The 23,055-nt window shown below is 43.3% G+C and overlaps 1 protein-coding gene across 1 annotated transcript in view; it reads right to left on the reverse strand.

The window, feature by feature from the left end:
- FAM129A (family with sequence similarity 129 member A) overlaps positions 1–23,055 on the reverse strand; it is a 103,555-nt gene that overhangs the window by 21,736 nt on the left and 58,764 nt on the right. Inside the window, exons 5-7 of the mRNA XM_015412773.1 lie at positions 13,394–13,509; positions 5,101–5,205; positions 4,419–4,581 (exon numbers count right to left, since the gene is read on the reverse strand). Coding sequence (XP_015268259.1) covers positions 4,419–4,581; positions 5,101–5,205; positions 13,394–13,509 — 384 coding nt within the window. The remainder of the gene's footprint in view (positions 1–4,418; positions 4,582–5,100; positions 5,206–13,393; positions 13,510–23,055) is intronic.

Here is a 23,055-nt window from a genome sequence, read left to right on the forward strand (position 1 = left end):
CCCCCCCCGCGATATCCGGCCCGTGTGACCGGGGCCATAGTTTGCAGAATTAAAGAAGTGTGAGAGCCTTCTTCCAGTTACTGAAACCTGAAACTGTAAATTCAACCTTCTTTTCTCTGTAGATCACTAACTCGAGGCTTCTAACGGTGCCACCCAACACTTCTAAAAATCAGGCTTTTAAAATCAGGACTCTTCAGCCTTGTTAACTGCTAATTCTGTTCTAGCTTCTAGTTTAAGAGTTTGAATATCTTGGAGCTTTATTTGATATTAAGTTATATAAGGTCTATGTTGATTCATCAAATTCCTTAAATTGTTAGAAGATTGGAAGGGCATGGCAAATAATTGATGGGGTACCACCCCTTTTTGTGTCACCGTGGCTACAGTTAAAGCTACATCTCAGTTTGCCAGCTCCAAGCTGGGGAATGCCTGGAGATTTAGAGGGTGGAACCTGAGGAGGGAAGGGTTTGGGGAGGGGAGAGACTTCAATGAGGTATAATGCCATAGAGTCCACCTTCCAAAGTGACCATTTTCTCCAGTTGAACTGATCTCTGTTGCCTGGAGATCAGTTCTAATGGTGGGAGATCTCCAGCTACCAACTTGGAGGTTGGCAACCCACAGTACACCACAGATCAGCTAGGAACAGAAAAAGTCCTAAATGGCTAGTGGGTGGGTGGGGAGGTGCAGAGCTTAACTCTTCTATTTTGAAGGCAAAGTTTAGCTCTGCTTCCCTTTCCCATATTGGCTTCAGATGGAGAAGTCCACATAGTCACTTTGCCTGCAGCTGCCTCACATTTCTTCTTTTGAATCAGATCAAAGGAGCTTTCATTTGACCCAGTTTAAAGGAGAAAGCCCTGGGAGCTCCACCAGTCATGCTCAGAATGAGCACAATGTGTTATACATGTTCCCCCACAAAAATGTAGGGCCATGCTGCATTCCCTGCAGGGAGGAAATATCCTGTGTAGAAACAGCCAGTGTCAACAGTTGTTCACATTCCAGTCTTTTTACCGTTTTTGCTCATCAGAGGGGTGTTTCTATTTGATAACACAGTTGTTTTACCATTTTAAAAATTGTGAGCTACCTGGGGCAAATTTAAGAAGGGACAGCACAATTTTCTAAAATAATTAAGTAATGCCCACTCTACAGTAACGGGGTCCCATGACAGAAACATGAGGCATCATTGTGAGCTCGGAGTAGAAGGGTGCTTTACACTCACATTCACACTTCCATGTGGCCTGTGCTATAGAGGCCTTCCCTTCATTTACACACTGTCCACTTAGAAGGATTTACACTAGTGTAACATAACATCACAATGTCTTTGTTCCAACTGAATTTTTCAAGTGGAAAGATGGGTTGTGATAAACACCACATTTTTTTTAAATTTTCCTGTACTGATGTTCCTATAATAATAGTCTAATAAATGTAATTCTTGAAAACGTTCTGGAGAGATGGAAATAGTAAATGTAGTGTAACTTGTTAATTCAACTGGAAAGTTTTTACTGCAAGAAAATAATCTTTTTTTTTTTAACTTGGAAGTGAAAAGAAGCTAGAAACCAAAATTGTTGTTTCTTACATACATTTTGTTATATATGTTGTTTCTGCAGAATATGTTACAACAGAACAGGCCAAGATAAGGGTTGTAGTCCTGTTGAACTCCCATTGACTTTTATTGGATTTAAATTAGCCTACAGAACGGTAGCCATTATTCTTCTAGTGAACCAACTCTATTTTAAAAGTGGACACTTTGCGATCTTCCAAATGGTGACTCATAGGTGATCAAAGCAAAAAAACCCACCACCCTATGCATGCTCACGTCATCAAGCCCCAAGATAAATAGCATCTTGTATCCTTGTGTATCTAATCTTGAAGGTGTTGCTTTTAAAATAAAGGGTACTTCTAAGAAACACTATGGAAACTGTATTACAATTCAAATGAATTTTCCAACAAGAATGAGGCAATAGCTACTATGAGAAGCTTCAAAAGTCGACACCACATTCCATTTTCAGGAGTGATGCAACCACACCCACCACAACCCAGTTGTTAGACTGGGAATCCTAATTGATGTGTGTAAGTATACATACACAATTTGTGGTAAAATGCAAGGCAGAGGGACTCTTATGCACCAAACAACAATGGAACAGCATAACCTTTACTGAAAATAGCTGGGGGGGGGCCTTCACCTTTCCAGAGTAGAGGGAAGAAACCACATATCGCAATGCTGTGACAGGCAGGGCACAGAAATGTTCCCCACAAACACAGCCACCAATCAAAGCAATGCTCGGAGTTAGCCACTAGGAGCTGTACTGGGATAAGTTAAGATCTGACAGGCAGGTTGTGAGTCAAGACTTAGGTTTTGAGGCTTGAGAGAAAACAGTCTTAATAGGACTCTAAATAAAACATCTGAGGAGATATTAGATCTTTTAAGTTTCCCTGTGAAGGGAACGGAGTGTACTGAGGTATTACAGTGTTGAGCCAGCAGGGTTCTGCCTAATTTAGTTGCAGCAGTCAGCCCTGGATTAACCATTAACCAAAATAAGCACCTGCTTAGGGCACCAAGGGAAGCGGGGCACCACAGAGGATTGTTGGGGTTTTCTGCTTCTACTGCTTACTGCTATTTAGTGTTAAGGTTATATTTAACATAGTTGTGGGGTCTGGCCTGGGAGAAAACTGAATTTTTAATCTCTTATTTCACCTTAAGCACTTATTGAGTCTTAATGTCTTGTCAATTAAGCAATGGCAGGGCCAAGGGGCACCACTGCCGGACTGTGCTTAGGGCATCAGTTGACCTTAATCTGGCCCTGAGCAGAGTGCTTTGCTGATATGTTATAAAGTTGCTCCAGGTACAGTATTCTTGAGGCACGTACTGAGTAAAACCTCCTACAACTCCTGGCTAAGTGTTAATATTTACCTCAGTTGCATGGGGGTCCCCACTCCCTCAAACTAAGCTTTATTTTTGTTCACTTTACAAAGCAAACCATCACATGCCAGTTTGGTGCAGTGGGTAGGAGCACAGAGTCTAATCTAAGAGAACCGGGTTTGATTCCCCACTTCTCCACATGCAGCTGCTGGTGTGACCTTGGGTCAGTCACAAGTTATTTCAGAGCTGTTCTCTCATAAGCAGTCCTTGAAAGAGCTCCCTCAGCCCCACCTACCTCACAGGGTGTCTGTTGTGGGGAGGGGAAGGGAAAGGAGAGGGTAAACTGCTCCGAGACTCCTTCAGGTAGGGAAGGGCAGGGTATAAATCCAATCTCCTCCTCCTCCTCCTCTTTTATACTCAGGCCTACATTCTGTCCCCTCAAATCCAGCTCTCCTTTAAATTCCCCACTGGGGAACCCCAGTGCAGTGGAATAGGTGGACAATTGTATTGGGACCAATGTTCCCTCTAAGCTGAGATAGTGTGAGCCAGCTCACAGCTTTTTAGCCTCCAGCTCACACATTTTTGTCTTCACTCAGGAAGGATGGCTCCAGAGTGAACTAATTTATGCAGTAGCCAAATCGCTCGGCTCACAACTTTAAGGTCAGTAGCTCACAAAACAGAATTGTTGCTCACAAGACCCCACAGCTTAGAGGGACCAATGATTGGGACCAGCACTGTCAGCCAGGGAAAGTATGGCAAGGGGAAACAGAAGCATTTGGGGGATAGAGAGGCTGCACAATGCTCTAGAGATTTTCCCCAAAACTCTATAATGTTGTGCCATCTTCCCCTGTCCCATTTTTCTCTTGTTGCTCCATTAAGCAAAGACTGGGGAGCCACTGATTAATTTGCCTTAATGTATAAGATGACAACACACTATTAATTAGTTCAGTGTTTTTAATGTTATAAAAGTTATCTTTAAAGGCACAAGAACCCTAACCTCTAGTGGTGCCAATCATCCTAAATGAGACTGAACCAGAGTTTCCACAATTAAATATTTCGGGTGGACTTTCTGTGCACAAAATTGCTCTAAAGGGTTCTGTGGAGTTGTTTAGGTGCAGCAATTGAAATAATACCCTACTGTGTCATATCAGCAACACTGAGGAAGACCACCACCCAAGAGATACCACATAATCAGAGGTGCTGTGGAAAGCTATAAGGTAGTTGAGATAATATTGTTACTTACCTTTTAAGAATTAGAAATGGCATGAGAAGAAGTAATCATTTCAAATTGAGATGAGCAAAATTTATTCCACATTGGAATTCATTTGCAGATGTTCAAGATTATGTATCATGAGACTTTTTTCAGTCCTGTGATTCAGCTGATTCCCTCTCCCACTGCATACCACCTCTTTTAACCCTGCATTGTTCCTGGGGTCCACTGAATCCCCGAGGACACGATTTCAGGTGGTACAGCAGGCTGCAACGGGAGGCAGAAAAGTTCCCTTTCAATTAGCACAGCTCTGCTCACCCTAAATAGGATCCACCCCTTGAATATTCAATGTACCTTTTATTTTCCCAGCTAAAAAATTCTTGGAGTTCACAATCTGATCCACGTCTGAACAAATAGTTCCTTCAAGCCCCTTGGTAGCCTCTCTGCATTCCTCTTTCAGGACACCTAATCCTTCTGAAACCTCCTCTTGGACCAACCGGTAGGTGTCTTCTACTATCTGTAATGATACAAAGCAGGGATGTAGCTAATGGCCAACTGTATATGCAAGCGCGCTCATTCAATAAGCAAAATTACTGCCACTGTAGACTTTGGTAGAGCTTGGCGGCTGAAAGTGCTTGACTGATGGCTGGAATCTATACCAAATCATCACACTTTCCCCCCTACTCCCCGCTTGATTGCTGCTGAAAGAGACAGTTTTGAATACAGCAATAGAAAGGGGTCCTGAGTTTTGCAGCTTCCTGATGCTTCCAGGAAACAGCCTTGGGGAGCTGCCAGGGTATACTGGCACCCTTAGGGAACTGATGCTGTTTCAGTAGTAGTATTGCTTGTGAGACTGCAATGCATGCCTGCTCGTTTCCCTCTGCTCAGTGTGTAAAGAGCTTATTACAAACAAAAAACCACACACTCCATCATAAACCTCTAGTAATCTCAGCCTACAAAAAGCTACCCTACAACTTCCTACTGCTTATAAAACCAGGGCGCGCGTGCACACACACACACTCAAAACAATACTCACCCCAAACCACGCCCTCTTTCTGTCATTCCTCTTGCCTTTCATTTTAGGAAGCAGCATGCTCTGGAGGCTAGGTAAGAGCTCCTCCATCACAAGGTTGCTGAGAATCTACAAGGGGACAATGGAATTTTCTTTTCAGCTCCATAAACATATAGCTGAACATTGTTTACTTGACCGGACAGAACTTTTCTATGTAGTGTGTGAGATCCGTAATGAACATTTACATCATGCCCATCATCAGCTGACACAGCAACCCTCAGTTTATTCTATATTAGCTCGTTATCCTATGAAATGCCAACTGAATTCTAACCTGCATTACTCTCACCAACTGCAGTCCCTTTCACGCGCCAGAAAAGGATTCCTGAGGTTGCAGAACTCAGGTGAGTGCTCAGCTAAGTGGGTTGAGGGGCTGCCGTGATAAGTGGGAAAGGGATGAAAATGCCCGTTCCTCTCTTGTTTGTAAGTGGAGCTGAGAAATGCAGGGAAAAATCTTAATTCCAAAAGACACAAGCCTTTTATTTTATTTCAGAGATTTTCCCAGCTCCCACGGCAGCAAAGAAAGTACATAAAAACAATAAAATAACAATTAACAAAGCCAATCATTGTAGCATAAAAAGTCAACAGCAAAGCGCTACTAAAAACAGAATTTAAAGTGTTATCAACTATCAAAGTTTAGCAGATGACGAACATGCACGTATACATCAGCCAGATGTCACTGACGAATAGTTCAAGTTAATCTCATCAGCCAGATGTCACTGACGAATAGTTCGTTAATAAGATGCTACAGGTATTTTGCGACTTGGAGGCTGCATTCAGATCTTAAAGCATCTGAAAAACTTCCAGTATGGCCATAATGTATTGTAGCTGCTACAAATCTCCACACAATGTGGTTTTCCACCCCAAATCTAAATTTCCAGTACGGCAGATCAGAGTTGTAAAATGTGCCACACTACTGCACGGCTTCCAGTCATGTAACTCGACCTTTCTTGTGGAAAGGGTAGGATGTGAAGTAGATGAGAGAACCAGAAAAGCTCCGTGTGTAGCAGGCAATTTTTAATTGACCAGGCCAATAAACAAGCATGGATTTTGCAGCTTCTGAATTAACCAGAGTACTCTGCATTCTTGAAACTATTGTGTACAGTGGATAAGGCTTCCTGAGAAGCAACTTTTTGCCTTCTAGAGATCTTCCTGTGCCATGTACAGCCATTGGGAAGTGTGCCATGTACAGCCCAACAAAAATGCCCTGTGAGAACCCTAAGCATCCCCAGCATTTCTGAGAAACCTCTATAAAGCACAGGCATGCAGGGGTTCTTCAGCAGACCACAGAGTGAACTACTGCTCTATCAGCTTTATCAGTTTCAGCTCTCTGAAAATTATCATCTGCCTCCAGTCAAAGAGACTATGGGGACGCTTTCACACGAATTACACAATGCACTTTCAATCCACTCTGCAACTGGATTTTACCATGTGAAATGGCAAAATCTGCTTGCAAATGGTCAAGAGCCAGTTTGGTAGTGAGAGCCAGTTTGGTGTAGTGGCTAAGTGCACTCCTCAACATGCAGCTGCTAGATGACCTTGGGCAAGCCATACTTCTGTCAAGAGCTTTTCTTGAAAGAGCAGTTCTCTCTGAGCTCTCTCAGCCCCACCTACCTCACAGGGTGTCTGTTGCGGGGAAGGAAGGGAAAGGAGTGTGTAAGCTGCTCTGAGACTCTGAGTGAAGGGTGGGGTATAAATCCAATCTCCTCCTCCTTCTTCTGCTTGAGCATGTGTGAAAGTGCTCTGAACAGTTTTATTCATAGATAGCCCCTGTACCAAAGGTGATCAGGAAAAGCTAAAGGTCATTCTGGCAAGACTGGGGCATTTATGTGCAACTTGGACATTTATGTGAATTCTTCTGAGGCTTTGAAGAAAAGCCTTCTGAAATACTTGCATGCAGACCATGGCAAACTGCTCTCTTTACCTGGAACACTGCCTAAAAATTATTTTTGGTCAAAGCAAAGATGAGAACATACTAGACCCATACGAGAAGAGCCTGCTCTGAATATATTACTCGGCAAATAATAATGAAATTCATCTAAACTTTGTTATTATAGTTCTCAAGAGAGATAAGGGCTATGAGCCTGCCAAGTCAACTAATGAGTCATGTAAGATGGTCAAGTCAATGTGAAAATCTGCAAAAGTTTCGTAATACACTTTTATCCTTAATCCTGAGATGTGTCGTATCACTTTTAGGAAGCTGGATTCTACAAGGCACCTTGTACCATCCCTGGATCCAAAACACAAAAGTGTAGCTATGGGATCAGAAGATTAGCTTTCAAAGCCCTACAAGAAAACAGTCTGGCTACAATTGTTCTTATAAGTGATTTGATGGCAAAATACCAAAAAAGAAACAAACGCTGATGAAATCATTCTGGCATTCTAATATTTCTAGCATTAGTAATAACAAAGATTAGCATTTACACAGTGCATTTCAAGAGTTCAAAAATGCTACCCATATGTTATCTCAATGGCCCTTGTAAAAACTTTGAGTTGGAACCTGTTCCACTGTGACTCTGTTCCATTGCGGAGATGCTTTCCTCTGATGGAGACTTCCACTGATGCAAGACTTGTATCAGGGGAAGGGTTCTTCAATCAGAGGAAAGCACCTCCGCTTGTGAAACAAATCCACGAGATTAAAACCTTTATAAAGTTGTTGTTGTTCAGTCGCACAGTCGAGTCCGACTGGCCAATGCTATTATCCCTGTAGAGATTGTGGAAGGAATGAGAACTACACCCAAAGTTGCCTCAACTCATATGGCACCCGTGGTGTTTCTGGATATACAGGTCAGCTCTTGTAAGGAATGTTACCGTTTTGTTTTGTTTTTAAAAAATGTTTTGTTTTTAATTCTCTTACAAATCCTTCAAGGCCCTAAACGGTCTGGGACCAACATATCTTCAGAACCACCTCTCCTGGTATACCCTCCAAGAGTATTACACTCAGGGGAGAAAAATCTATTGGTGATCCCTGGCCGGAAGTATATCTGGCTGTCCTCAGCCAGAGCCAGGGCTTTTTTGACCCTGGCTCCGACCTGGGGGAACTTTCTGCAGAACAACATCCGTGCCCTGAGGGACCTAGTGCAGTTCCACAGGGCCTGTAAAACAGAGATGTTCCACCAGGCCTATGGTTAAGAGCAGCAATGGCTCCCATCTAGCCTGGCTCCTTCCTTTCTTTCCTCTCCCCTACAGGGTAAGGATAAAAACTGCCTTCTTTTACGTGTCATCTGTAATAGCTCTATAGGGTTGCCAAGTGGATCTTCGCCGGAAGCGGGGGGCTCCCGTCCGGTTTCTGTCGCGTTGCGCACACTGCACGCACGTCACCTGGAAGTGACGGGAGGACGCCGGGCATGCTGGGGGCGGGGCCACGGCCATACAAGGGAAAACCATAGAGTTTTCCCTTGAATGGCCGTGGCCCCGCCCCAAGCGTGCCTGGCGTCCTCCCGTCACTTCCGGGTGACGCACACGTCGGGGTGGAGTTCCCCCCGGGGCCCGATCCGGCAGCACCGGGGAACAGGCCTCTGGGGCGGGGGTTTCCCCACCCCCCGGGGGGACTTGGGATCCCTACTATCCAATCTGTTTATTGTTTTAAACTTGATCTATGAATGTATTTATGGAACTGTTCACCTCTCTCAGCCCTGTGTACAGGGGAGGGTGGTCTAAAAGTCGAAGACAGACAGACAGAGATATCAGTTGTGTTAAACAGAAAGTACAAATGCCGTAAAACTTATAATACGAACTTAAAACCCTTTATTAGAAAATTTTATAAATAATGTTGATTATATGTACCATGCATCATGCCGCAATATTAACAGCTGGGAAAAACAGTGAAACGAGGGAATAATAATAATTGTTAATGCTGGGTAGCATTTATTCAGCATTTATAAGCATTCACAGGGCTTCACATGCAATATACTTTTGCAATCTTTGCAATCTTTATGTAATGTATGGCAATATATTACTGGCCATTAGGGCCAGTGCCAGCCTGCTTTGAGGTGGGGCAATTGCTGGGGGCCCAGGGCTTTTGGTGAGGCCCACAAGTACCATCTGCCTGCCCACTCTTTTCCTGCCCACTGCTTGCTCACAAGCAAGCTTTCCCAGGAGGTGATAGATAGATTGGTGCTGGTAACTCATCTGTACCGAATAAAATTAGAAACATCAAGGCTCTAACTATGGTATTTTTCTTTTGGAAAAATACCACAGCCCGCATCATCAGGGTGGGTTGGGATAGGTTGGGGAGTGGGAGTCATATAAACTGGGTTTTTAAAAACCCTTCTGAAAAAGGCAGTAAGATTTAAATAATAAAGGAAACAATACTTTTGATGCAGGTGAACATGTTCCTATACACTTTCATGCATCCAATGCATGCATTTTGTTGCCTGACATGCAAAGAGGATGTTGCCTTTTTTTATAGATATTTCTTGTTAAACAGCAACATACAGAAGTATTTTCAAGACGTGAAAAGCACACAACATTTTTTTTTACATCTTGCAGCCAATGAAAAACTAGGTCTTTGGAATTAAAAATATGGTTTGGGCAATGGCGGCCGAAGGGGGGGGAGGTCCTCAAATGCCTCAGGAGATCTCTTGTGCTCCTGGCCAATGTCAGTGCAGCCAGTTACATTTCTCCTCTGCTTTTTCTCACTATGACATCTTAGTATTGCTTGCTCAACAATACTGAGAAGAGGAGGAGGAGATTGGATTTATACCCCACCCTTCATTCGGAGTCTCAGAGCAGCTTACAATCTCCTTCCCTTCCTCTCCTCACAACAGACATCCTGTGAGGTAGGTGGGGCTGAGAGAGCTCTGAGAGAACTGCTCTTGAGAGAACAACTCTGAGAAAACTGTGGCTTGCCCAAGGTCACCCAGCAGCTGCATGTGGAGGAGTGGGGAATCAAACCGAGTTCTCCTAGATTGGAGTCCATGCTACTAACCTAACTGGCTGTAGAAAGATTCATTGAAAGATTTGTTTGTGGATTTAATTTATATTTTTATTAGTCCGATTTAGGCTTAGATAGACAGGTTACTTTGGAATTATATAGGGATTGTCTTTGTATTTTGTTCCTGATAGACAGGTTACTTTGGAATTATATAGACGGGATTGTCTTTGTATTTTGTTCATACATTCGGTTTGTTTTGAGTTTTGTAGACAGGTGAATTAGGGAAATGTTAAACATTTTAATTATGTTGCATTAAATCATTTTTCTGAATGGGCACAGCCATCTAACAGGTGGCAATTAAACAGAACCACAATTTCAAGAATATTTTGTTTATATTCACTGCATGGAAATGCTTTTACAGGAGAGGGAGAGAAGCACCATGTTTTACCAAGAGAACAAATCCCAAATACAGGCATCCTGGACAAAATTAGAGCATTTTTCATATCTCAGGCTCTTCCTTCAATGGGTTTCTTGAGCGAATGTCAGAGCCCATCACCTTCCCTGGCATAAGGTTGAAGAAGGAGCAGCGTATAGGCCGCAAGAAAACCTCTCTTCCAGAGGCCTTTGTGTAAATCTTCCAATAGTGTGACAGACTGTCAAGGGTTAATGCCTAACAGAGCCTGAGAGCCTTTGGCGCAACAGGCTGTTCCAATGGAATTCTGTTGAGGGAGTCAGTTAAGGAATGACAATTGGGAACTGACAGTTGAAGAAGAGTCAATTAAGCAATGAGTGGACTGGGAAGGAGGCTAAGAGAGTGAGTGGATCAAGGAGGATCTTCATTCAAGCCAAAAAATGGAAATAGTTTCTAGTAAAGAGAAGTGATCCCTGCCCAGTTAAGAAGGGAAATAGCTTCTAGAAAAGAGGAGAAATCCTTGATTTGTGTATAAAGAAGGATTTGGGGAATTTGTGTTGCCATGCAAGCCTATCAATGTGTTTTATGGAATATGAATTGTGCAAAGGGACTGTACAACATGGAGACCTGAGAATACCTGTTGAGACTGCACACCTGAAAGAGGGACACCTTCCTTTAGTGTTGCTGCCACAGTGATAGTCCAGAGTAACCAGACATCTCACCTGCTGTGAGATGAAGCAGTTCCATAAGCCTGTATACAGCCTCAGATGCCATGCCATGGAAAGGCACAAGGACAGAGAACTCCAGACGCCATTAGGAGTTTCTTCCAGCACATGTAGGCAACCCCTTTTCCCCCTCTTCCAGCTACCTACAACTCTAATCAAGAGACTCTGTTCAACTCTAATCAAGAGACTCTGTTCAACTAATTGCTCAGCCATCAGCCAGCCGGCTAGGGCCATCAAGAGACAATAGCTCTAGCCTGATGATTCAATCATCCTTCATCCAGGTGCCAGTCCTCAGTCTAAGTTTCTAGTTCTCAATATTGACCACTCCTTAGTCCCCCTCCCCTCTTCCAGCCAGCCAATAGTATGTTTTATGGGACAGACTAACAGAAGGTGTCACAGGGGGATGTGGCCAGCCTAGCAAGCCCCCCCACACCACATTATAAAAGACGCTGCCCGACCACATGGTCTCTCTCTTACCCTCTCCACGACCCCCATCGAAGCTTTAACCCTCTTATGTCTAGCTTGCTATCTATATACCCTACCTCCATCTTTAAACTCTAGATCTGCAGCTAGAGTCCACGTGGTTCTGCTGGTTCAGGACACGGTTCCCCATTTCCTATTTATAAACCCCTCCATTCTTCCATTGGAACAGCTCAATCAATGAAGACAGGTAAATATTGCCCAATCAACGAATGCCCTGCTAAAGCAACTGTGTTAAGTATCTATCTTTATTTCTTAGCATATGTATAAATGTGTGTGTGGTTGTATATTGTTTGAATGATATATATATTCCCCAGTAAAAAGACATTATATTTAACTGAATACAGTCTCTGTGTCTGTTCTGGTGCTTACAGCAAAGGTGGGACTTCTGTATACATTGGTGTGAACCCTAATTTGCCTATTGTCAATTAATAATCATAACTTTCCCTAGACTAATTAATAATTCAAGGCAATTTGGCTAACACTTGGTTGTATGCCTTCTGAACTTTATGTGTCAGTGAAACTCAGAAACCTTGGCTTGAATGTTTACGCAGAAACTGAAGAGAAAGCCTCCCTCTTCAAAGTTTTAAAGATGTTGTTGAATAGCAGAAACAATTATTTGTTGGCAAAACATTTTCTGGTGTTTGGGTGAATACAAAGTTACCTCAGATTTATTATCTGTTCACCTCATACATCCTGCACCTGATTCCATCTAACCTTTTCTCCTCCTTTATATATATACAACTGGGTGGGACAGCCATAGATAAACAAATAGGAAAAGTGGCTGCTCAGCCAGAAAGAAGATAGAAGGCAAAATCCTGCATGTGAGGGAGGGAAGAGTTTGAAGAATGAGCAGCCGGTAGCCTACCAGGAAAGCCTCTCTTCCAGAGGCCTGAGGCCTTTGTGTTAAATTTCCAATAGGCCTGCAATTCCCAAGTACTCTCCAAACCTTATGATTAGGCTGAAGAAAGATGGAGGGAAAAGCAAAAGCCAAACACCGGTTCAGAGGCAGAACTGTAACAAAGAGCATATAAATTCCCCCATAGAGAAAAAGGGGATACAATCTCTGAGACTTAGCAGCAGTGGAGCTGGTTTTGGAGGTAGTCACTTCCTCACCCCAGAGTGGGGTGAGTCTGGCCTACTGGGATCAAGTACTGAGACACAGTAGGAACTAAGCAGACAGTTGCATCAGGGAGCTTTGTTGTTTTCTGGCCACCTTTTTTCTTGGTGAGTTTAACTCTGTTTAGTTACAGTGTTGTTGTATTAATTCTGTCTCATTTTTATAATGTTTCTCCCATTAACTACTGTAACATTTATTTAATAAATCATTTCTTGTTTAATAAATCATTTCTTCACACCTCAAATTCAGTCATACATCAGGGCAGATCCTGACTAAAGAGGGAATTGCCTGAGGAGCTCAGAACTTGTGGTGGGGCCGACTGCCACCACTTAACACTCTGTGTCTCTCACCACCTGCCTGCCTGCTCTTCCCCCACCCATGCACTTACAAACTTCCCACCTCCCATGCTCCTGGCCAGACATGTCACACCGTGCCACATCTCTGTGTGTGATGCATGCCGCTGGGAATCAAGTGAGCTGACAGGATGAGATGTGTGAGAAGAAGTTAAGGGGGCATGTGGGAAGATAGGCGGGCAGGGGATACATAAAAGGGGTGCTCCTTATTTCTGTTCCAAGTTCCTCCAACCTTTCCCCATCGTTACCAGAACTATGCAGGCTACAACATAAAAACCAAATCAAGGAGAGTACCTGAATTTCATTGCCAGTTACCATCTCCCAAGTCCCGTAATGGCCCTTCTCCTGACGGAAAAACTGGACGGCTTCTAAAAAGGCCTGTGCTTCAAATGAGGCTTGCTTGAGAAAATCTGAAAGAAACAATGAACAGTTGGCTCGGATGAGCAGATGCTGATATTTCTCTGAGAACAGCATTCAATTTGATTCCATTCGAGATTTCTAACTCAGTGGTTAGACAGCGTGTTTATTCTTTCATGATACTTCAATGCAATGGAACAGAGATACAGAATCAACAAAAGGAAGGTCAGGGGACAACAGAGAAAACTCCATAACTGGTAGCTACTGATGGAGTATCAGTAATAGAGCAGTACTAAATGGTACAACATTGTTCCAGCGCAGGTACCACCAGGTATGTATTTAATGCTACAACCAGAAGTGCAAGGCTATTAATGCAATCCACTTTTCTACAAGCACGAGAACGTGTAAAAATTGTTTTGGCCACCAGGAGGCCAGTCAATGGAAGCTTCCAGTCTATGCTGGGGTTTGGCCAGATGAAGATACTGATGCTGTAATTATTGCATTGGTGGGACTATGAGTCACATGGTTTCATGTTTAACAGCTGCACTCATCCCTGACCAGAAAGGGACAAAAGGAGCATCTACACCACTGACATTCAGGCAGAACGAAGATGTAACCACAAGTCAGTGGTTGTAGGGCTGCTCTCACATCAGTACATTTTTGAAACGGAGAATGAGTTTCTCCCTCCTTGAGCTGCTTTTTATGTTTGACTCAGTGACAGGAGAGGAAGTGGCATCTAATTTCTGATGATGAATGTCACAAAGGTGCCAGTGGTAAAACTTGTACCTCTATAAAGCAGGGCTGCTAGATGTCCCCACCCACCCTCTTCCACTACGCATATTACACCTTCCCTCTGCTCCGCCCACCCAAGCCTTTCCTATCAACCATGACAGCTAAGCAGAACCTCCATGTTGAGGGGCAATGTAAGTCTAAACATCAAGTGATGGTTATGAGAAACAGGGGGGATGTTGCTGCCCCTGGTCCTGCTTCTAAGGTTACTCAGGGTAATTTGGCTGGCCACTTCTGAAAACAAAATGCTGGGCAGGATGGAAACAAGTAAATTGCCCATGACCAAAAACGTGGTACATGTAAAAGGTAGGGGGGTCTGAGGCCCTGACACATGCTGCCCCATCCATTTTAAAGCAGACAGTTCCATGAGGCAGACACAACTGGTGCAAATCTCAGAAATACAATACAAGACACGAGGTGGAGTTTGAACCCTGAATATCAAATCTCTAAATTAATTCCCAGGAGTCCTCACATGTTCACTTTCCAAACCCAGATGTCCCCCCAATTAATTCCAAAATCCTTGTAAATTCACTCTCTTGCAAAAATTATCCACCCCCACATTTCCCCAAAACTAATTTTTCCGTTTCACCCCCCCCCCCAAAGCTATCTTTGTCAACAAGTCAGCCTTCCTAGCTTCCCCTACAGGCCCTCACACAGCCAAACCTCCCACTAATACCATCTCTATACTCTCCCGCTTCAAGATGTAGGTGAGAATAACCTAATTTCTAAGCAGCTGCTCATTTCTGTTGATTTCATGACCTCACAATACCGCAACATTTCCATTAAAAGACTAAACAAGGTGGAAAGAGGTGAACTACTTCTGTGGTGGTACGGCAGCCAGTCAAATTCACAGACAGCTGAAACAGGCACAGATATGAAAGAGGTTCTTGATGTACTTCTTAGCATTATTTCAATGAAGGAAGGGTAAGATCATGTGTACTGTCCCTGCCCCAACTTCCTGGCATTCATTTGATAGTCAGAACAGAGCTTATGTATGAATGACAGTAACTGCACCACAAGTATTGAACCATCCTTACTTTGCCATCCTAAGATGAGTTTCATACCTTTCTGAGCCCACTGACCTCAATGGAGTTAGAAAGTTGAAACTTTGCTTAGGGTGGCACTGTTACCCTGGCCTTTGAGTTATAAAAGTGGCCAGCCATGTACCCCTTGGAAGTTCAGTAGCAGAACTTGAATGGTGGATTCATAAGACAGAATTTTCAGTGCACGAGTCCACCAAAAACCCTGAAGGCTTTAACTTGTCTCATTTACCATCAGAGTTCACTTGCACCTGAAGATTTACGTTTTAGGTTCAGGATCTCATCGAGAGATCAGATTCTTTTAAAATGGTTATGTGATGCCTGTAAAAAATGGTTTGCATCAGGAATATAATTGGTTTGAATTTCATTCACTGGTTATTCACTGACCGCAAAATAGAATGACTGAGATTTTGATCATTAGTTGTTTTCCAGGACAGACATCAAAAACTTGAGGAATGCTCAGATCATTTGTCTCCCCGAACCCCCCCCCCCCCCCCCCCCCCCCAAAAGGCCAAAGTGGAAACAGCCTGAACTGTTTGGATTGAAATTTTTAGAGGCACATAGCAACACTGCACAAAACATCTAGCACTGAAACAATTCTCAATCTGTCGGATGGTTTCTCTTTGAGTAATTAGAATGAATAAAGGCATTGAGAATACCCATTACTACACTGTTGAAGATTTCTGAGATACTGGAAAAAAGCAGTCAAGACAACATTGCAATAAGCATTTGGCAATGCAACTTGCTCCAGTCTTAACCAACCAAAAACCTGTCCTATCAACATTGAACTTGAACACCGATCGTAGTCCAGCTTTGCTTTCCACCTCTTTGCAGATGGGAAAGATCTATGTTTATAAAACTGAGAGGTTCTTAAGAGACATCCTACAATTTTTTTCTTTATCTTTTGAAGTTTCATTAGCTGAATCCAACAGTCAGACACTACCTAAATTTATGAAGTGAGTTTGTTTGCTCTGAAGCACATCACGGTTACATATTGATTCATGCCATTCTGACTCACTTTTTGGAAGAACAGGATTGACAGAGAGCTAGCAAAAGAAAAGCTGTTCTGTGGCATATCTTCTGAAACCAGAGTATATTACTAATTGAACTACAAAGACTGTTCTTACAGTGCAGTACTAAGCAGAGACTTTTTTAAGCCCATAGACTTGACTTCTGATTAGGAATACACTGTAAATGACATAGGGAATGTTTCTCCTTCCTAAATATCACTGTATCTAATTCCCAAGATGTTCCCACTGTGAGGATCACAAAATCCAAATGTGGCCACCAGCCAGTGACACGAGAGTTGTTAATACCTAATAAAGGTTTTTTGAACTTGAACTTGATACAAGACATGTTTTTACAAACTTGTGCCAATGCCTTTTTTTAAATGGGGAATTAAAAAAACAGAATTGAAAAAGTGATATGTGCCCTGTGCAACCATCACAACTAAAAAAAGCTATCTGAGTTTTTTCCAGACTACACCACAATCATGGTTGCTATTATGGGGTTGCTTATGAACACACAATATCTAAGCGTACAGACCTTTTAAAAAAATTAAAAGGTACGGATAGGCCAAGAAGGGGGAGACTGTGCAACTGAGAGGGTGAGGGGGAAAGAAAAAGAAGAGATTGAATTTATACCCCACCCTTCACTACCTAAAGGTGTCTCAGAGCGGCTTACAAACTCCTTTCCCTTCCCCTCCCCACAACAGACACCCTGTGAGGTAGGTGGGGCTGAGAGAACTCTGACAGAAACTGCTCTTTTTCAAGAACAGCTCTTGTCAGAGCTACGGCTTGCCCAAGGTCATTCAGCCAGGTGCAAGTGGAGGAGTGATGGGAAGGTGGGGGAAAGGATTCCCCTTCTTGTAATGTTCTAATAGAAATACTTTGTCTTGTGATCTCACTCTCACATTCTGCTTTTTTTAACTTACATTTCGATACTCTGTTCAGTTAAATATGGCTTTATGTAAATATAATCTGGGAGAACCGGGTTTGATGTCATGCCAAGCAAAATGATCCAGCAAGGAAACGGGACTCTCAGCGTGAGTATTACAAAAGGAAGACGAAACACCAAGAAAAGAGCTGTCAAAAACTGTCACTTTAAAATAAAATATTATTAAATCAATTATAATGAAACTGTCTTGTTTGTATTGTATTATTAGAACTCCAAATGCGCATGCAAGCATGTATTAAACTGTTTAAAGTCTATTTCAACTGCTTTATGATACATGGCACAGTTCTAAGCTTCACTCTTCAAAGAAAGTGACCACACTTATTTACAGTCTTGCACCAGGAAACATTAAAAGTATACTGGTTGAGAATACAGCTGCATTATAAAAGTCCTTGGATTATGTTCAAGGCAATTCCTACTTTTTAAAAAATGCTGAGAAACCTTCATTGACCTAAGCGAAGTCTCTAATTTACTGAAACAGCAGCTTTGTTATTCAACATTTGACTGTATTTGAAAGCCCAGAAGTCTGAGTAAGAGCTGATCTTTGCAGAGTTGGGATAGAAATGTGGAGTTTCGGTGAGTACTCTCCATTGTAATAAGAGTTGAATTGGTGAAGTATACAAAGCGGCTTCCTTCACCAGATCATGTGGTAGAATATCTGCTAACCGCCAACAGAAAGTAGATGAGGTCACTTCCAAACAGGATGCAGGACTGCAATCATGTGCAGTATTTATAGCAACCCAAAACTTGCAAGCTTCAAGTACAAACATGAACATCTGCGAAGGATGGTGCTCAGATCGTAGCTCCACCCCCTCTCTTGATTGACGGCAAGAAGAACATCCACGCAGACTCTTCATCTGCAGCCACTATGTAATTTCCTCTAGAGGCTGGAGAAAAGGTGGTCATTTTTTGCTCCAGCTCAAAGGAGAAAAGTACAGGAGCCCCAAGTGCTCCAAATGAGCACAACATTGTGTGGAAGTCTCCTCCAAAAGTGGAGTCCTGCATGGCCACGGGGGGGGGAGGGATCTCTGATGGAAAGTGTCCCATGCAGAGCATGGACATGCCATCCCGGAAGACTAGAGATTTTTATTACAAAGACTGTCTACTTGTTCATAGATGCATCTTCACACATTCATGAAAGCTATCATCTTTATCAAAGATGAAACCTGCGATACTCAGAAATCTGAATTCTGTGCAAAATGCCAGATTCCATGCAGAATTCTGCAAACTGAGAATTACAGTCAGTACATACTAGGTAGCTTAGGCTGCTTCCACACGCATTAGATAATGCACTCTGAATGCACTTTCAAGGCATTTTAGCTATGGTTTGCAACTGGATTTTCCTGCATGAAACAGGAAAATCCAGTTGTAAACAACTGTGAAAGTGCATTCAATGTGCATTATCCAGTCTGTTTGGAAGCACCCACAGTGTAACTACTTTCACAGAAACTGCTAGTTAATAGCATTCCCTCACAATGGGAAAGTGCACCAGTACGGGTCCACAGAGATTATACCATTATTTTACCTTCAATGATAAGGGCAAGAATTGTGCAGCTCAAGCATACACATATTACTTTTTTTTTGCCAGCAGTATGCACACTACATGAATGAAAGGTTGACCAGGGAAGAAGCAGTGCTCACCCCCTACTGTAAGTAGACTCCACATGTTGGAGGTTGATCATAAAGTAGGGAAGGAAGCAGGAAGAGGTGTCCATATGGGGCCTCTGCCCTGCCGCATGGTCAGCACTGGTGGGCAGGGTCCAGCTGGGTTGGAGGCTGGTCTCTGGGCATCATGTTCGTGTCAGGAGAGGCGGAACTGCGGGTGGGCAGAGAGCTCCTACTACCCACCCCTCCTCTATTAAGCTGACTGCTGCTGGGCTCCTGCCCTCAGTTTTGCATGGCTTTTTTCCTCTCACCTTCCCTGCATTTTGGTTGTTATGGGTTGCATTTAGGTTTTATGTTTTGTTCTTTGTCACAGCTTTTTTTTAGGCTTGGGCACTGGGATTTGGGGACTCCCTTAAGGGGTCTTGGGGTGTAACCAATTCAGCAGCATGCCCAGTTTGGGGGCTGTCAGCAAGGCTCTCACCACCAGGTGGCATGGGAACCACGCAGTGGCCAGCACCCACTTCAATCTCAGGGGCTGCCACTCCAGTTTCACCCCTAGCACACAGGAAGGGGGGTGGGGTTAAGTGGGCAGCAGTGGGGTTGCACAATTCTGGATCCGCCCCCATAATGTGCCAATGCTCCTGCTATGCAGCCGTGTGGGAAAATGACGGAGCCAGCCAGAAGACGTCTACACCGGGCAGTGACAGCGCGTGCAATTAAAATGAATATATGTTGTCTTCCCTATCCCCTACAAACATTGTTAGTCCCTTGTCTATATTGAGTAACTGTACATCGCTTTGAGCCCACTGGGGAAAACGATTATTAAATGGAAAGTATTCTTATTCTTATTATTATGTAGTCAATAAAGCTGTGGCCTTTATCCAAATCCAGATTGTCTGTCTCCTTCATTCCTCGCCTGTACCCCTTCTATGCCCCTGGGCCCACAACTGACACCACAACCACGTGAAACATGACCTAGATATCAAAAGAAGTTTTTAGATACCAGTGTAGCCCACCATTTCAGACTCACATCACCCACAGATTCTAAGAAGTTAGTCTTTCCACGGTTGCAACAAGATGAAGTGTTTCTTGTAACACATAATTCCAACCATACATGTTGATTTTGTGGGTTGTAGTAGCATCTTAGGATTTGAACATTGTTGTTCCTTTATTAGGATAGTGCCCTGGTGTTTATTTAAGTATTTTAAATAATACTTAAGACTGATGGGGAAGTTAGTGAAACTAGTGAAAAATACTAAGGGTTCTGCCTTCTTGATGCTGTATATACAAACCTTTATCAGTCATTAGTTTTGCATGTAATGTTAAGCACTTTTTTTCTCCAAAAGAGCACAACTTAGCTACATACGTCAACATCTCATTTTGTTCAACAACTGTCCCACCCCACAACCCTCTCCCATTTACTCTTCAATTAAACATTCAAATACTTAACATGTGGGAAATCACTCCACAAAATAAAATATTTCCATGTGACAAAAAAAAGAATAAACAAGGATAAAGAATGGGACATAAATCCAGAGGCATTAGAGGGAAAAGACTTAGATCACCTACTCTGTACTTGGCTAGCAAAGCCCTGTCTCTGGAGCGATGGGCTGGAATTCATGTAAGGAACGGAGCCTGCCAAGTGCACTGTGAGTTTCAGCAAAAAGAAGTCAAGCAAAGTGAAGCCACACGGCAGGTTTTGAGTCACCAAAGACCTACAGTGTGCCAGGAAAAGCTGATCCATGCAATTACTGGCCTAGTGTAGAACAAAAAAGATTGACTTCCGCATAGATCATTGTATAATTGTAAGAGATGAATAACAGATTATAAACCATCAGAAGGATAGATTTCCCCTTAAGAATGCACCAGAGGAAACCAAGTTCACCTGGCCATTTTACAGAATATATTTACTGCAGTTTATAGAGTCAAGATTCTCTGAGGTGTCAAGTACATGTGTGCTCCTCCCCATATGTGGATTGAAGGCATCTTGTGGTGAGCCACAATTTGTAAGAATTGGGGGAATTTGCCTTGCTCATAAAGAAGCATATTTGGTTTCTTTATGAGCAGAGCAAATTCCCCCAAATCTTGTAAATTATGGGATGAGGCTATCAGAAAACATTCCGGTGGAGCCTAAACCACAGGTCCTGTGGTCTCTAGGCTAGATTTGGGCCTTGTGGTGGCTATTTCTGCCTTGAATTGGCTCAAGATTACCTCTGGCAAGAATAAAGGAATGAACCACATTCCTCTGGTAAAAAAGTAAAAATCTGTCAAATGTTCCAAAATTTGCCCCATATCCCAGTTTTGCCATTTTAATTTTGCAAACAATATTCAAATGCTGAATTTCAAATGTGAAACAAGAAAAACAGTATCTTGGTCAACTCTTGATCATTTATCTCAGCAGCACATGAGCTAGGTTTGATTCCCCACTCCTGCACATGAAACCAGCTGGGTGACCTTGGACCAGTCACAGTTCTCTCAAAACTCTTTCAGCCCCACCTGCCTCACAAGGTGCCTGCTGTGGGGAGAGGAAGGGAAGGTGATTGTAAGCCACTTTGAGACTCCTTAGGGTAGAGAAAAGCGGGGTATAGAAACCTACTTTTCTTCTTCTTAGCAAAGACACAAAGGTAGTTCTGGAAGGAAGAGTTAGTTTAGTGTCACCGGCAGAAAACCAGCTGGTTAGGCCTCAAACTGCCACAGCTTTAAAAGGCCAGATTCTCTCAAAGGCTTGGGAGAAGGAAGGAAGTACTACAGGCTGCTCTGGCAAGGGACTAAGGAGCCCTAACTATGCAAGAAAGGGTCTTGGCTGAGACTGCAGCTAAAGGACTCTGGTAAGTATCCTGCCTCAGGAAGCAGACTGGGAAGATGTTCATGGACATTTTCATGCCATCTGGATGGGAAGGTTTAAATTTTCAAAGGACCCGCCCATATCGGCACAATCTGTCAGCCCCTTCTGGACTCCATTTTCCACACTGCAACACAAGAAGTTATTTAAGGTGACTTCCGGTCTACGGAACAGCGATGGCGGACGCTCTCCCCACAACGGGGAAGGGCGAATCGCACACCAGCGGCTTGGAGGGGTGCCACCTCAAGTAACACCCCCATGGAGCCTTTGTGATAGGCTCCAGGCCAGGGGGCTTTTGAGGGGTAGCCTCTTCGACAGCGTAATGCCGGAGAATTGAGACTCCCCTCCGCCCCGACGGTCCAGTCGCTGAGTGGCCTTCGGGTACAAGCTGGACTGACCGGGACAAGCGCTGGAGATCGAGCAGAATGGCGTAAATCCGAGCGCAGTCAGAGAAACTGACTGACAATGAATGTGAGTTCTGAATAAAACGGAGTAGTTTGAAAAGTGGTCCCCCCCCACACTGTTGAAAAAAGAGATTGCATTCTCTTATGAGAATGAGCGGCTAACGGACATGAAGGGGGAGAGGGGAGGAAGTAAACCAAAGTGTTTTGAGAGACTTATCTGAATTGCAAAGTTATTTGGCGAGTTTTCCGAGTTGCTTGAAAGCGGCAGAAACTGTAAACAAAATGGGAAAGATGGAGGCCCAGCAGAGAAAGTTTAAAACAAAGCCGGGTAGTCAGAGTCCGAAACCGGAAGAGGGAACAGATGTCCTCAAACTCCTGGCGGATATGCTCAAGCCGGTGATGGAACAACTCAATGGTATTAACCAGCAATTGACTGTGATGAATAAAAACTTTGCAGCACAGCAGCTTCAGCTGAACGAAACAGAGAAAAAAGTGGAGCCGGCAAACGAAAGAGATTGACACCACAAGCAAGAAGTTGAAGAAAAGGATGGGAGATGTGGAAACGAAGCAGAATTGCCAAGAGAATCGAGTTTTGCAGCTACAGATGGAAAAAGCTAATGTGATTCTCAGGTTTCAGGGAGTTCCTGAAACGGATCGGGAAGACCTGAAGAGGGTGATTAGTGAGATCATCGCTCCAGTAGTAGGCTTAACAGCGGATGAACTTGTAAATGAAATGGAGTCAGCCTACAGGGCATACTCCAATTACATTAAAAAAATAGCCTACCTAGAGAAATAGTGGTCAGGTTTTCAAGAAGGCAAACCAGAGATGCCATTTTAAAAGCAATATCAACAATTCCACTGAAAATGGGAAATGCAATCATCAAAACTTTAAAGGACATTTCATTTGAAATTAGACAAAAGAGGAAAAATTATAAGGACTTAATTTCTTTCCTTCAAACTAATGGG

The sequence above is a fragment of the Gekko japonicus genome, unplaced genomic scaffold (genome assembly GCF_001447785.1).
Source record: "Gekko japonicus isolate JY-2015 unplaced genomic scaffold, Gekko_japonicus_V1.1 scaffold793, whole genome shotgun sequence".
Taxonomy (NCBI): Eukaryota; Metazoa; Chordata; class Lepidosauria; order Squamata; family Gekkonidae; genus Gekko; species Gekko japonicus.